At 45.8% G+C, this 15,531-nt stretch overlaps 1 protein-coding gene across 1 annotated transcript; it reads right to left on the bottom strand.

The window, feature by feature from the left end:
• Positions 1-8,321: 8,321 nt before the first annotated feature.
• On the bottom strand, positions 8,322-15,274 carry LOC142767304 (uncharacterized). Its single transcript, XM_075868751.1, has 2 exons — positions 14,513-15,274; positions 8,322-8,429 (listed from the first exon to the last, which is right to left on the bottom strand). Exons 1-2 carry the CDS (start codon positions 15,272-15,274, stop codon positions 8,322-8,324), a joined length of 870 nt encoding a protein of 289 aa, XP_075724866.1.
• Between the last annotated feature and the right edge of the window lie 257 nt (positions 15,275-15,531).

Here is a 15,531-nt window from a genome sequence, read left to right on the forward strand (position 1 = left end):
TTTTCATAGCACTTGTAGTATGCGCTTCTATTCAGTTTTATTAGATTCAAAGTACCTTAGGGGCTGGGTTCGTCGGCGTATCCTGTTTTCGTGGTGTGTCAACTGGTCAAACTGGTCACGTTACATCATAAAACGGACATGTGCCTTTATGGGTAAATCCCACAACTCGCAGCGGTCCACTAAAAATGAAGGTGATGGTTAGCCCAACAAATAGCCGATTGCACAAGCTGAGCAGAGGCATCCTTATCTACATGTCTTAGCATGGTGGTGCGCAAAAAAGAACGATAACACCGAGAAAGGAGTACGGAAATGTTATCGCTCTTTTGAACGCCAGCGTGCTGAGTTATTAACTCGCCGAGAAGTTCTTACTTCCTTACACGTCGTAGGGAACTGAAACCGGACATGTGAAGTAGAAAAAGAACTTTTTTTTTGTAGCGATTGTATTCATTTTTGTAGCGATTGTATAATTTGTTGCCTAGTGCATATGTACTGTCTAGTTGAACCTAACTTATGTTAGTGACTACTTAAACTGTGTTCTTTTGAATATGTATCTCCATTCTAGTATGCTGTTTATTACTGCTATCATTTAGTAGCCCTCGTATAGTCAATGTAGACAACATATACATTGCCTGATTCGACTTACCTACGTACACGCCTACTTGAAGATACCCCCTTTCCTGCAACAGCCTCAGATGTGAGGCTGGCAGTATCTTCAAATAAAAAAATAAAAAAACTGGCAGATTTCATACTAACGGTGATCTTTCTGCGTTAGTCACATTAAATATTGCAAAAGCTATGGTAGTGTTTAACACAGTATATTGATTTCCAGATTGGTGAGCTGTGATGAGCCTAATTACATTATATCTTTGGTTCAGGAGTTTCTCTTGGAGAGACAAATATTTTGTTGCCACGAGGGCTTTACGTTTTACACAAATATGCAAACACGAGGTGTTTCGCAAGGATCAGTTCTGTCACCACTTTTATTTATATTCTATTATCATCAATCCCAACTCATGAAAATGTTCACCTTTACGTCTACGCCAATGAAATTGCCTTTTTCTCGTCATCCCGAGATACATCCAACATTGTACTATATCTTAGTCCTACTTGAGTGAGCTTGAGGCATGGCTTGGTAGACTGTCTTCTCCGCTCAATGTTAGCAAATATGTTGTACTTGGCTTCCCTGTATCAGTTCCTGTATTTATTTCGCTGCATTATCGAAATGAGCCGATTTCACAAGTAACGGCCCTAAAATATCTGGGCTTGTTTACGTGGACAGAGTAAATTGACAGCACCAAACAAGAGTCAGACAATCGTGAAACAGAAAGCGCCATGAAATTGTTGCGCCGGTTTTACAAAAAGAATTCAGGGATGCGTATGAATACGTCACTTATGAGATACAAACTTCACGTACGCCCCATCCTGGAGTTTGGTTGCGTTCGAGACACAGCCGCAGAGCCAAGCTCTGCAGCTGTGTCTCGGGCTACCTCGGTGTGTTGCTAATAACGTGCTTTATTTGGGAGTTCAAATCATTTTACTTGATGCAAGCCTTCGACAATACCGTGTAAACATTTTTAAAACTCTATAATGTGCCCCTCCCCCACTTTCAGACAGTTTTCACCAAATCTCCAGATTCTTTAATTAAGCGCCCGTCTCGTCGTTATCAAAGACCTCAAGCCATCTTCGTCGAGTATCTGTTATCGAACCTTCACGTTTCTTTTCGGGATGTAACTTCCTAAACCCTGTGTTTGTTGCAACTTGACTTAGTTTTTCATGCAATTTTTCTTAAAAAATGTTAAGTTACTTTCAAAGCATATTCTGGAGAGCATTCTTGAAGACTATCTCAGTCATTTTCCTACTCGCTGGTAATTTCTACGGATGAAACGCAAAACTTTCAGAAGGCCGGAGTAGGAATTTTTTTTTCTCGTCAGCTTAATTGGTCTTTCGCGCTTCGACTGCCTGACTACACCCCAATTTATCTCGCAGAATTTCTGGCAATTACATTGGTTGTTAGAAAATCAAGTTTTCAGCAATCAAAAGCTATTATTATTATTTCAAATGCCTTGTCTCTTTGTACGCGTTTAACGTGCGCCAAACAATCTCCTCTTTTCAGGACATTTTGGTTTCTCGTATACCACATAGAAGTTTGATTTGTTTGGGGTGTCTGGGCATGCTGGAATGCTAAGTGGAGCGACTGACTCGTTCGCTTCAGCGTCTTTAGGTGGCCCAGCATAACTAGTAGCTCCACAGTTTTCGTTTAATACTGCAAAACGATTCAAATGCCTGTTTTAACGCTCCTACAATCTGAGGAGGTCCAGCACTTGCAGTTCCCGTGGAACACCGCAAAAGGCTTTTCCCGTCAACTAGAGGTGATCCCCACAAGTTTTTGCTGAAGAGTTTCCCGGTTAAATTATTGTCTTCAGAAATCTGCATTCTCATTAACTAATTTGTGTGCAGATTGCAATGAACCGGAAACAATAGATCACTGCCTTCTCCATGCAGCCGTTTTGCCTCACTCTGCCGAATGATTCTCTAAATGCCGATTTGTATGCTAGGATTAGCATTCAATCCATCCAACCTTCTATCGTATGGAGCCAGTCAGTTGGGTACTGGTCGTGGGGCTATTCTGTCCGCGCTACATAAGTTAATTCAGAATTCGGGAGGATATTGTCGTCGTACAACGCGACACACGCGTCAATATGTTGCTAATGGTACCGCTAGATGAATACAATTCTTCGCCCCCTTCTTCTTTTTCTCCATCTTTCATCTCTAGCTTTCCGAATTCTTTTGCCTTTTTCACATTTTTTTAAATTTTTTATGTACGTTAATATACGTATCGTTCTTATCTTATTCCTCTCTCTCTTTCTCTTAACAGGCATTGTATCTTTTATTATCAGGAACAGGGCGGCCAATCCCTGTTGTGAGTATGAGCCAAGATCTTTTAGGCGGCGAAACAAAACAAAAAAATCACAGTATATCCACGGAGGAAATGATGATGAGTAGGGCAAAGCGTCTGTTAGCCCGTCCGTTCGTTCTTGCTTACAACCGTTCGCGCGACCATCCGTGCGTCCATCCATGCTTCCGTACACCTGTCCATGCGTCCATCCGTTTGTCTGTCTGTCTGTTCGTGCGTCCATCCGTCCGTATGTCCGCACGTCTATCCATCCGTCCGTCCATCTGCTAGTCAGTCTGTCCATCCATCCGTCCGCACGTTCACCTAGTGAACACTCCAAGTACCGCCATCTCCCATCTCGCATCCCCTGTGGAACATACCCGCTCTAGAGCGGGTATGTGCCACTGGTGGCTACGTACTACTACATGCATACATACAAGGAATGGACAGACCCATGCCTTAAGAAGCTTAGCCCCTAAAAGAAACAAAAAATTCAGGTAAGCTGCATTTCGACGAAGTTTTCCGACGACATTAGTGTAGCGGAAACACTCTTTCCTATATCCTTCACCCCTCTCCAGATTTCTTTTGTATTTTTTTTCTTTTTATGATCATAGCCCGCTCTCAACATTTCACCTGTATAATTGCACTCTTGCAGAGGTTCTAGAGGCTGAATTTCAATCATGAAACGTCGTTTTTTTTTTGCCAGGCTACTGAACGTTGACTATCTTTTCTTCAACACTTTGGAGGCTTCAATTAAACGGCAGCTCCCTTTCGTTTTTCAATGGCGGACATCGAGTGTTGCTGCAAGCTTGGATTGAAGCTATCAACCACTGCCGATTTACCTTATATCATGGTCTTCATAAAGCTTTTACGTTTCCTCACATACACGTTTGCTAAGAGAGAGAGGGGGGCGGCGGAGATAAACTCAATATAGATCAGCTTGCTAGCGATGAGAGTGTAAGTATAGATTCGTTCTTCGCGGATTCATTTTCTTTTCATCGCACTTCCTTCATAAAGAAAGCAAAGCCCGGCATACGAATGGCTACACTTCACAATGAACAACCCTTGTCTATGTTCTGTAATTAAATTAGTTTTGTTTATACTGCTACGTATTTCATTTGACACAGGTGTTACTGCTTTGAGAACCTCGTGTTAACTATTCCCCAAGCCGGTTGGCGCCATGCCTGTTCCTTCGCGAAATAACTGTGCTTCGGCGAGGGTGGCATTACTTCGTTCAACCTCTGAAAATAACTTTCACAAACTCGCGCTCACAATTTGTTATTCTTACAGCTGCCGCTAAGAAAGGCTTATATATGTACTCCTGAAGTGAGAGGGGGGGGGGGCGGGGCTCTCACGGGCAACGTTAATTGGTTGCCCCTTGCAGCGCTTAATGAAACAAGTTCGTGGAACATCCAGCAATGGAGAGACTGTAATGAAACAAGTTAATTAGCGTTTCTCGCGTCCTTTACGCTGCAACACGTAACATGTCGCGTTTCTTTTATTTCTCTCTCTCTATTTTGTCTTTGTAAGAACTAGTCCACGTATCTTGCTCTTTCATTCTTGTTTTACTTATGGGAAACCACTCGATTCATTTACGCAGCTGCAGCCGCTTTAGCGTTTTCTGCCATCGTTTTCATATTAGAAAAGCCAACACAGTGTGGAATGTGAGGCTCAGAAGCACGTAATACCGTGTCTCTTCCGCAGCTTGGTAAACCGGCACACTTTTTTGCACTTGCGTGTGGTGTACCATGACTTGAGTACCACCGTGTACTGTTGGGTACTGTTGATACTCTGACACATGTAATATGCTACACCGACGGTGACAGTATAACAGCTCAAACGCACTGAATTCAGGCGGCAAATGGTTGCCTTCTTCTGCCAAGGATGCACTAGATCTATGCCACTTGTGTGCGACTTAATACGTCGCCTCCTTCATATGAATGTCCAGCCTGGCTTTTAAAAAAATAATCGCGGTGTATTGTAGCTGTCAAAGTCTTTCCGACGTGTGATAGCATTTATAGTGCTAATGAAGCACATTTTCTTCGGGAGGTAATGGCGAGCGATCCGGTTACTTATGATCTATTAACCAACAGCGCGAATTCAGATGACAAGGTTGAACGAAGCATTGTAAAGGACTTTATCCTTGTTTTCAGAATTTTCACTGCTGTTGTAAAGTTAGATATTGTTAGAGAAAGAAAGAAAGAAAGAAAGAAAGGAAAAAGAAAGAAGGGAAAAAAGAAAGAAAGAAAGAAAGGAAAAAGAAAGAAGGGAAAAAAGAAAGAAAGAAATAAATAAAGCAGGGGAAAAAGAAAGAAGGGAAAAAAGAAAGAAAGAGGGGAAAAAAAGAGGGGAAAAGAAAGAAGGGAAAAGAAAGAAAAAAAAGAAAGGGAAAAGAAAGAAAGAAGGGAAAAAAGAAAGGAAAAAAGAAGGAAAAAAAGAAAGGAAGAAGGGGAAAAGAAAGAAAGGAAGAAGGGAAAAAAGAAAGAAAGAAAGAAAGAAGAGAAAAAAGAAAGAAAGAAAGAAAGAGAGAAAGAAAGAAAGCAAGAAAGAAGGGGAAAAAGAAAGAAAGAAAAAAGAAAGAAGGAAAAAAGAAAGAAAGAGAGAAAGAAAGAGTGGAAAAAAGAAAGGAAGAAAGAAGGGAAAAGGAAAGAAAAAAAGAAGGAAAAAAGAAAGAAGAAAAAAAAGAAAAAAAAGAAAGAAAGAAAGAAAGAAGCAAACAAAAAGAAAGAAAGAAAGAAAGAAAGAAAGAAAGAAAGAAAGAAAGAAAGAAAGAAAGAAAGAAAGAAAGAAAGAAAGAAAGAAACGTAGTAGTGAATGGTAAGTGTCAAAACTGAATTGTAGGCAGGACAGAATCGAAGCCAGTGGCCCATGTGCGAACATTGAGACGTCGCAGTACACACTATTTGTTAATTTAACCTAGATAAATACCATTATCTTTTTGTTTGCTTTGCTTTCATTTCACGTCACGTGATGACTGCTGAGCGCTGAGGAAATACTCAGTCGGCGCTCTGCTTAGACGACATCATTGAACAAACGTCAGTACCAAAAACTGCATTGGCTTCTCCTCTATAATAATCATATTGCTGCGAAGCACGCTTTACAGGACAAACAAAGCTTCACAGATGATGTTGCCAGAGGCTGACAGGATAAGAAGGACCAACGCAGAGCGTTCGTTTTACACTTCATTGCCACGAGTTCATGATGCACTCGACTGTTTTCGAAGAGCAGAGTTTTTTTTAGATGCGGAGCATCTTATATTTGCGCCTTGTAGTGCGCCGTCCGCGCCGTCCGCACCGCTTCTCGAACATTCGACAGCTGACGCGCGCGCATGCGCCGTCGCGCCGTCGCCCACTCTTCCATCATCTGTGCATCCCTTCCTCCTCTACACACCGCGCGCGCTTCACTCCTCCACCATCTGTGCACCCTTCCTCCTCTACACACCGTGTTCGACATCTACAATTCTCCTGATTCTCCAGTGGACGCGCATGTGGCGTCGCGCTTCGAGAACATTCAACAGCTGACAGTGCATGCGCCGTCGTGCTGTATATATACTCAAGGTCGGCGCTCGCTCGCTCAGTTGCCGCTCGTCGGTTGGTTTGTACGGCGCGTCGACGTCCAAGGTCGCGGTGAAATGAATTCCAACGAATCCACAAACACAATGATCGACGTCCCTTCGACCAGCGCCGCCCTTTCGCATACGTGTGTACGTGTTCACTCATTTAACACCCCCTCCTACAACCACGTTAACCAATTTAGCCATCGACCCAAGTAAGTCGCAATTTAACACCCCATTTCACAACCACGTTAACCAATTTAGCCATCGACCCAAGTAAGTCGCACTTTAACACCCCGTTAACCAATTATATGGTCCGCATCCTCCTCAGTGTTCCCCCGAGGGAAGCTTCGGGAAATTTTTTCTTTGATCTCCGCTCTGGCTACTAGCAAGTGCCCTTGGCTGAGAAATTTATTGTAATACCTTTGGGTCTCTGCAACGCACCTGCCACCTTTGAACGCAAGGTCGACGGCATGTTGCGTGGTCTTAAGTGGCGCACTTGTTGATTGATTGATATGTGGCGTTTAACGTGCGATAACCATCATATGATTATAAGAGACGCCGTAGTGGAGGGCTCCGGAAAATTTGATCACCTGGGATTTTTTAACGTGCACCCAAATCCGAGCACACGGGCCTACAGCATTTTCGCCTCCATCGAAAATGCAGCCACCGCACCCGGGATTCGATCCCGCAACCTGCGGGTCAGCAGCCGAGTAACTTAGCCACTAGACCATCGCGGAGGGGCAGTGGCACACTTGTCTCTGCTATGTAGATGACATTGTCGTCTTTTCGCCAGATTTTCCAACCCACCTACGCCGATTACATCAAGCATTCACAGGTCTCCAAAATGCCGGTCTGTAGCTTAACTTGAAAAAGTGTCTATCCGCAGCTCGCTAACTAATTATATGGCCACATTTCCTCTTCGAGTTTTCGTTATCGCCCCATTTCACTGTCAATAATTATCTGCGCAAACTGCACCTACAGTATTCGAGAAGTTTCAGGACTGCAGTAGACTTTTTTGTTAAGATTGCGCTCACTTGATTATTCTGGAACCTACGTCATCGCTATAGCGATAACGATAGAATATTCGATGGCGAGTGTATAAATGCCGACACACTTCGCCGCTTGTCACTCGATCAACGGCCAACGCTCTGCTAGCCGCTATAAGTGTCAGTGTCTTGCGTCCTGACTTTTCTTTTATGTGGCCACAAGTTCAGCCCGAAATAAACAGTTTAATATTCGACCTGCAATCTGCTCCCTTCAACCACGTCACAACCACGTGACAATATTAAGGCATGTCGTCTCCAAATAAGGCGTTCTCTATGAATCTGCTAAACTTGATTCTGCTAAACTTGATTATGCTATGATTCTGCTAAAATGCCGTATCCGTGTTTCCGAAGCCTACTAACCTCAAGTCATTACGCAGCTTCGATGACCTATGCTCATATTTTCGACGCTTCATTCTAAATTTCGCTCCTGTCATCGCACCCCGCAATGCACTTCTTCAAGGCAACAATGACCTATCTACTTGATAGAAAGCTTGTGGTGATGCTTTTACGACACTTCGCCGCCTGCTTACGTCTCCGCCATTTTTCGTGGCTTCGATCCGGGCGCATGCCCAGAAATTCTTACTGATGCCAGTGCTGTCGGCCTTGGTGCTGTGATGCACAACGTGATCGTGCCGACGCCGAGTGCGTGGTTGCATATGCTAGTTGTTCATCCACAAAATCCGAGTCCAAGCACACCGTAACCGAGAAAGAGTGGCTCGTCATCATATGAGATCTTCATAAGGTTGCTTCCCGTCTGTGTGGTTGTCCTTTTGGTGTTGTAACAGACTACTATGCTCTCTTCTGGTTGTGAAACTTCAAGGATCCGTCAAGTGGCCTCGCTCGGTGGGTTATCCGACTCCAGGAATGTGACATCCGCGCCGTATATCGCTCTGGCCGCCGACACTCCGATGCTGGCACCCTGTCCCGCTTCCCACTGATTTCAGGTGCCAACGCATCTAGTCACGATCACGATATTTCGCCTCTTGATATCTTGGACATGGTCTCGGAGCAACGAAAGAACCCATGAACCGCCGTAATTCTGAACGTTTTGTCAAGACCCCTGGCCGCACCAGCCCCACGAGCACTCCGCCGCCAGGTGCCGCATCATGCTATCCACGACGGCCTTCTATACCGCCGCAATTGCCTCAACGATGGCCGCACATGGTCATTAGTCGTACCCCACCATGTTGGTCAGGGCTTATGCTCTTCTTTTCACAATGACCCGCAGTGTGGTGAGATTGAGGTGGCGTGTTTGAGATGTACACGCGCCTTCGTCTACGCTATTACTGGCGCGGCCTGTATAGCTTCGTCTGCAAATACGTCCGCTCTTGCCTCGCCTGCCAACAAAGCATACTAGTCTCGCTACTCTCCACAGCACCTTTCCAGCCACTTCCCTGCCCAGCCCACTCATTTTATCGCATCGGCATTGATTTGTATGGGCTACTCCCATGTACTGGCGCCGACGACCGCTGGAATGTCGTCGCTGTAAATTATTTGACAAGATACGCCTAAACCACTGCCTTACCTGCCGCAACAGCAAAAGAGACGGGTTGCCTCGTTCATTCTACGCAGCTTTGTTCACCGCCACAAGCCCCCCCCCCCCCCCCACCCGGAAATGCTCAGTGATCGCGGCCGTGTATTTCTGCCCGACAAGTTGCAATCACTCCTGTCCGAATGCAGAATTATTCACCGCACCACTACCGCATATCACCCACAGACAATGTTTAACGGAACGATTTATTTGAACTCTTGGTGGCATGTTGTCGATGTATGTTGCGTCAGACCACTGCAATCGGGATCTTGTTATTCCGTGATGCGCTCGCGGATGTTTTGCTAGCTCCACATATACCAAATTTGGTATACGTGACGTCAATGGATGACGAAATATATGACTGGTGCAAACATAATAATCGTGACACGAATGTCAAGTAAGAACATCACAACATAACACGCTCATAGCGTGCTCGCAGCCGTTTCGCTATCTCCACATATACTAAATTTGGTATCACGTGACGTGAATAGATGACGAAGATAAACGACACATGCAAACATGATAATCATGACGCGGAAGTCATGTACGGTATCATGTACCTCCACTTCGTAACGTTGTGGTGATTTTAAAGTGGCTTATCAACGTTTCTCATTCGTGCTTCACATATCATCAATTCCCACTGTACGTGGGATCTGGCAATTTTTTTTTTCATTTCGTTTTCAGTACTCTTTTTAAAATATGTTTAAAGTATGTGTATAAAATAGAGACATTTCATTTCTTTCAGACAGCTTACGTAAAAAATAACCTATCAAAAAGGGGTCACTTAGCGCGTTTTAAAACTTGATACTATTTTTCGTTGCTCAAGAATTGTCCGGCGGTTTTTAGATTTTTCAATAAAAAATCAGTTGATGTCTAGAGCCCGTCCTGTTGATGTGTTCTTTCTGTGTCTCCGCCTTTTTTTTTTGTTTTGAGATACTATTATGAATGCAAATATTTCTGTTGTAGCTCGAAACGTTGAGTCTAAATGAGACAAGTCTCGGTTACCCTTAAAACGCTGCAATTTGATGCATATTTTTGTTTCGGTGGTGGACAAAATAATTCCATGCATACGCAGGCACAACGTCTGGGACCACTCACATGCTTTGAATATTCCGGCGCATCTAAACAAACAAAATAACGAATGAGACGTTACGAAACGCTGCCCCTTGGAGGCTTGGCGTTCAGAGTTTGCAACACCGATGTAAAGAGCGAGTGCATTCGCGCATGCAAGTCTACGGCCATGGTCTACTGAGGCCTTGGTTTCATTCTCTAAGACCCACGAGCTGCTAACTTACTTTACCGCTACCTATGCGCTGGTTAACGTGTCCGTTTTCTGGCATGTATTTCGCATTGAAAAAAAAATGTATGCTAGCTAGTTATTCTAAGCACGAGTTATTCTATAGACGTCAAATCATATAAATATGAAGACCAATAGCGTTCCAGAATATTTTGACTATCCGTTGAGAGTTACAATCATCGTCGATAATTTCTGCATTTTTTGGCAACCGACAAACGCCTGCACTGAAAAAAAAAACAACCAATACTTGTCCTTTCAATATTTTGTTGTGGTGAAGGATACTTTACAAAAAGTGTATATCAAGCAGCGATTTGTGCGGTCTTTATCGTAGGAAGAGGCGCTGGAAGGAAACACAATCTTATTGCTAGTAAAAAAAGTATAGTCGTAATGCTGCAAAAGTATTGATTTTCACCATACTCATGAACACTCATAACCAAACACGTAAACTGGCCTTTATTTCAAATGTGATTGTGTTCGTTTCTACAATGTTTTTGCTACTTTAAGGTTACCATCTGGCACCTACGACGCCCTCCTATGTCATTCAAAATTTCTTCAGCGTTTTCGCCAATTGCAAGGTGATAAAGGTGCGCCTGATTAAACATATAAAGAGCGTCGCGAAGGGCACTGTATACATTTTCTGATGCCCGTAGTTCACACGGGACCGAATTGAGCCATACATGAGAGTAAACTAACTGTTGTAACTTCAGAACCAGGGCATGCTTTTCGAATCCTTTATTCAGGCATGCCAAAGGGCAGCCTCACAACAGCACAACGAACCCCGTAACATAGGGCACACGCCCCTATATACAAGTGGCTCCAGGTTACACATGCGCAGTGGCGATCATTCACTTATCACCGCAACTTGACAACTACGACAGGTGTAGCCTATCGCGATATGAACACAACACTCCCTTTCTGACAACTTTAAGTACGGCTACTATAGCCCCAGCGATCAGGCGCCCGGCGTTGTCGGGTGTTTCTCCGGAGCGTAGTCATGTCCGGCTGCGGCATACGCTCCGTGCTCGACTGGTGTTGGGTAATCGGTGGTAGCGTCGTCGTCGAAGTAGTAGGGTCCCGTTCTTCGGGCACATGCGGCAGCTCGAACTCGTCGTCCACAGCTGGCTCTTTCTCCCGTTCCAGACAGGAGTGGCGCAAATGATCGGCATGCACATATCGCACACGATTTCCCACCAACACTAAGTATGTGCATATTGATTTTACCTGCAACACTCTACCCGGTAACCACTTCACAGTCTCTCCACGCACTGATCGTACCAGTACGCACTCATTCATCGCAAAAGAACGAAACACTGCGCGCCGCTTGTCAGCGGATGTTTTCACTTCCTCTGCTTGGTCAGTCAACACACCGTTCACATCTGGTCGTAGCAATGATAAGCGGGTCCTCAGTTTCCGTCGCAGAAACAATTCTGCTGGTGATTTCCCAGTGAAAGTGTGCGGGGTTGCGCGGTACGAGAACAAGAAATTATCTAGGCGATGTTGTAGTGACCTGTTTGTACCTGTCCTTTCGTCATCCATTAACTGCTTCAGGAGAGCCTTCTTAGTTGTTTGCACCGCTCGCTCGGCCGCTCCATTAGATTGCGGATGATACGGTGGGGTGAGCGTATGTTTCACGCCATTCGCTTTCAGGAAAGTTAGAAATTCCGCTGCGCGGAACTGAGGCCCGTTATCAGTAACCACTTCCACAGGTAACCCGTGAGACGCAAACCAGGAACGCACAGCCTCGACTGTTTTCGCAGCCGTGGTCGACTGCATACACTTAACCTCTATCCATTTGGAAAAAGCATCTACTGCAATAAGAAAGATTTGCGATTCTTTTTCCGCAAAATCCAAGTGGACTCGTTGCCACGGGTGTTCACAAACTTTCCATGGAAACAAAGGAACTGGCTGCGCTGCAGGAAGTACTGCCTGACAGATACTACATTTGCGCACCGCCTGTTCAAGGGCATCGTCGATACCCGGCCACCAGACCATTGACCGTGCAACAGCCTTCATTTTTGAGATCCCGAGATGCTGTTCGTGCAAGAGTGCTAGTACTACAGTCTTCAAGCTTTCAGGAACAACAACCCTGTTATTCCAAACAATACAGCCCTCGTCCACCGTGAGCTCAAATCGGCGAACCCAAAACGGTTGCAGTTCCGCACTGACAGTCTTTGGCCAACCTTGCCATATCCTATTTCGCACAACTCGCAGCAAACTGTCACACCCTGTTGCACGCTCAATGTCTTTCGCGGTCAGCGGCAAATCTGACAACGTGGAAAAGTAGCAAATTGTGTCCTCGTCATGCCCCCCCTCCGACAACGGTAGCCGTGACAAAGCATCAGCATGCGATATGGCGGAGCCCGGCTTATGCGTAATTTTGTACCGATAGTCTGCTAGAAATGTCAGCCATCTGTGTACCCTGGCAATTGCCACGGCACCGCAATGTCGGTTTGGGTCGAAAAGAGCCGTCAGTGGTTGGTGATCCGTTAAAACGTTGAATGCCCTGCCATATAGATACTTGTGGAATTTTCTTACTCCAAATACTATGCTCAGTGCCTCTTTCTCTATTTGTCCGTAGTTCCGCTCGGACACTGATAGCGATCTTGAGGCGAAAGCGATAGGCTTCTCTTGGCCGTTCACGACATGCGATAGTACGGCTCCTAGGCCATACTCTGAAGCGTCACACGTGAGCTGAATTTCTTTTGCCACATCATATATTTCCAACACACTTTCATCCGTCAACAACGTTTTACACTTGTTGAACGCGTCGTCACATAGTCGGGACCAGTGCCACTTGGTTTCCTTGCGCAGCAAGCCATGAAGAGGCTCCAGGACTGTAGCTACATTTGGTAAAAATTTTGCGTAAAAATTGACCAGTCCCAAAAATGCCTTTAGTTGCGTGACATTGTCTGGCTTGGGTGCATTCTTTATCGCCCTTACTTTGTCACTGGTAGGGTGCAACCCATTGCCATCAACTTCGTGCCCCAAGTAGGTTACTCTTTTTTTTAAACAAGCTGCACTTTTCCGCGTTGACCTTGATACCGTATTCGCTTAGGCGCATGAGTACTTGTTCCACTCTTTCACGACACTGCTCGTAGCTAACTCCCGCTATGATGACATCGTCAAGATAGCAAGCCGTGCCTTGCAAGCCCCTCAGGACTTGGTCCATTACCGCCTGAAATGCGGCTGGTGCACAGGCTACACCATAGGGTAGGCGCCTGTACCGGAAAAGGCCCATATGCGTGTTAATGGTGAGCAGTTCCTGAGCGTGCTCATCTAATTCCAGTTGCAGATACGCCTTACTCAGGTCGAGAACTGAAAACACAGCTCCACCTTGCAACGTGGTGAATATATCTTCAGGCAGCGGTAGAGGGTAATGGTCAACTACCACGAAAGGATTGACGGTGACCCGGTAATCCCCGCACAGTCGAATGCCATTATTCTTTTTCGGCACAACCACCAGTGGGGTGGCCCAAGCACTGTGCCTCACGCGGTACACAATGCCTGCCTTCTCCATATTAAGCAGCTCTTGTTCTACCTGCTCGCGTAACGCGTATGGCACTGGTCTCGCTTTACAAAAAACAGGAGTAGCGCCTTTCTTAAGCACAATACTAGCGTGAAACCCTTTAATGGCCCCGTATCCTGGTTGAAATACCTCGCGGTACTTATCAGTTATCTGTGCTTCTTCCCGTACGTTCTGCACCCGTACCACATTCAGCCAGTCGAGTTTTATTTTCGTTAGCCACTCCCGCCCTAATAATGTTGGCATTCTAGCCCCTGTGCTATCCTTAGCAATCACTAGTGGCAAGCGAACGTGTTGGCTCTGGTACTCTACATCAACATCCATAATACCTTTGACCGTGACAGGCGTGCCATTGTAGGTGACTAGCCTAACATCTGTTTCCCTGAAACTTGCATCGGGAAAATGTTTTAAACATTCTGTTTCACACATTACCGATACGGCTGCGCCTGTATCTAGCTCCATCGAAATCTTTTTTCCGTTTATCAGCAACGGCACCACAATGGCAGGCGTGCCCGACCTACGGTCTGTGTGACACAGTGTCAACAACTCATCACGCGTTGCATCATTAGCCAGGCAATGAATAGGCGCCCTAGTTTTACACATTTTGGCTACATGGCCTTTCTTGTTACATTTAAAACAACGGCTGTTCATGAACGGACAACTTACAGGAGAGTGCCGCCCACCGCAACGATGACACCCCTTAGTCTCTTGTGTACCTGCAGCTGGAGTGGTTTTCGGCATGAAACTCCGTGCGTAGTCCCCAGCGGGTGCTGGCCGTTGTCCAGCTGCCGTTTCCTTGTTCCAGTGAACGTCGCTGTCGACGGGGGTCCCTGTTGCGAGGGTCGCCACCATTTCCCGAGTGCCTCTAGTAGCAGATTCCATGGCTGCTACAATGCTGCAGGTGCGCTCCCAGGTTAATTCTGCATCAGGTGTCGCCAGAAGCCTGCACCGTATGCTGTCGGAACACAATCCCGCGATGAGACGATCTCGCAGGGCTTGCTCAAGAAATGTGCCGAACTCACATGTTGCAGCCAGTTTCTTGAGTCCTACTATGAAGTCGCTGATGCTTTCGTGCGGTTCTTGATTGCGTTGGTTAAAACGGTATCTTTCCGTAACCACGGAGCACTTTGGGGTATAGTGCTTTTTCAGCGTTGCGATGACCACGTCATACGTCTCCTGGGTAGGCGTTTTCGGCAGAAGAAGGCTCCTCAGCGTGACGTATGCCTTCTCCCCGATGGACGTCAATAGCACTTGCAACTTCTTATCCTCTGCGATGTCGTTAGCAGCTGCAAAACACTCAAATCGCTCGAAGAAAACATCGCAGTTGTCACCGTCCGGATCGAACTCTGGAAGCTTTCCGAGCATGGCACCACCCCGAACAGCTGCTGTTTTTCCTGCTGTCTGGATCCCATCCTCGTCGCCAATCATGTTGTAACTTCAGAACCAGGGCATGCTTTTCGAATCCTTTATTCAGGCATGCCAAAGGGCAGCCTCACAACAGCACAACGAACCCCGTAACATAGGGCACACGCCCCTATATACAAGTGGCTCCAGGTTACACATGCGCAGTGGCGATCATTCACTTATCACCGCAACTTGACAACTACGACAGGTGTAGCCTATCGCGATATGAACACAACAACTAACTGGGCACGTAGGACGAGGTTTGATGACCAACAATGGTT

Source organism: Rhipicephalus microplus, chromosome 1 (genome assembly GCF_043290135.1).
Source record: "Rhipicephalus microplus isolate Deutch F79 chromosome 1, USDA_Rmic, whole genome shotgun sequence".
NCBI classification, from domain to species: domain Eukaryota; kingdom Metazoa; phylum Arthropoda; class Arachnida; order Ixodida; family Ixodidae; genus Rhipicephalus; species Rhipicephalus microplus.

Bases quoted from the DNA above. Each gene is read 5' to 3' on its own strand.
- LOC142767304 (XM_075868751.1), bottom strand. From the start codon at position 15,274: ATGATTGGCGACGAGGATGGGATCCAGACAGCAGGAAAAACAGCAGCT. The intron at 8,430-14,512 runs GTAAGTTGTCCG...ACCTGAAATCAG, and splicing joins GCGGTGGGCGGCACTCTCCT to TGGGAAGCGGGACAGGGTGC.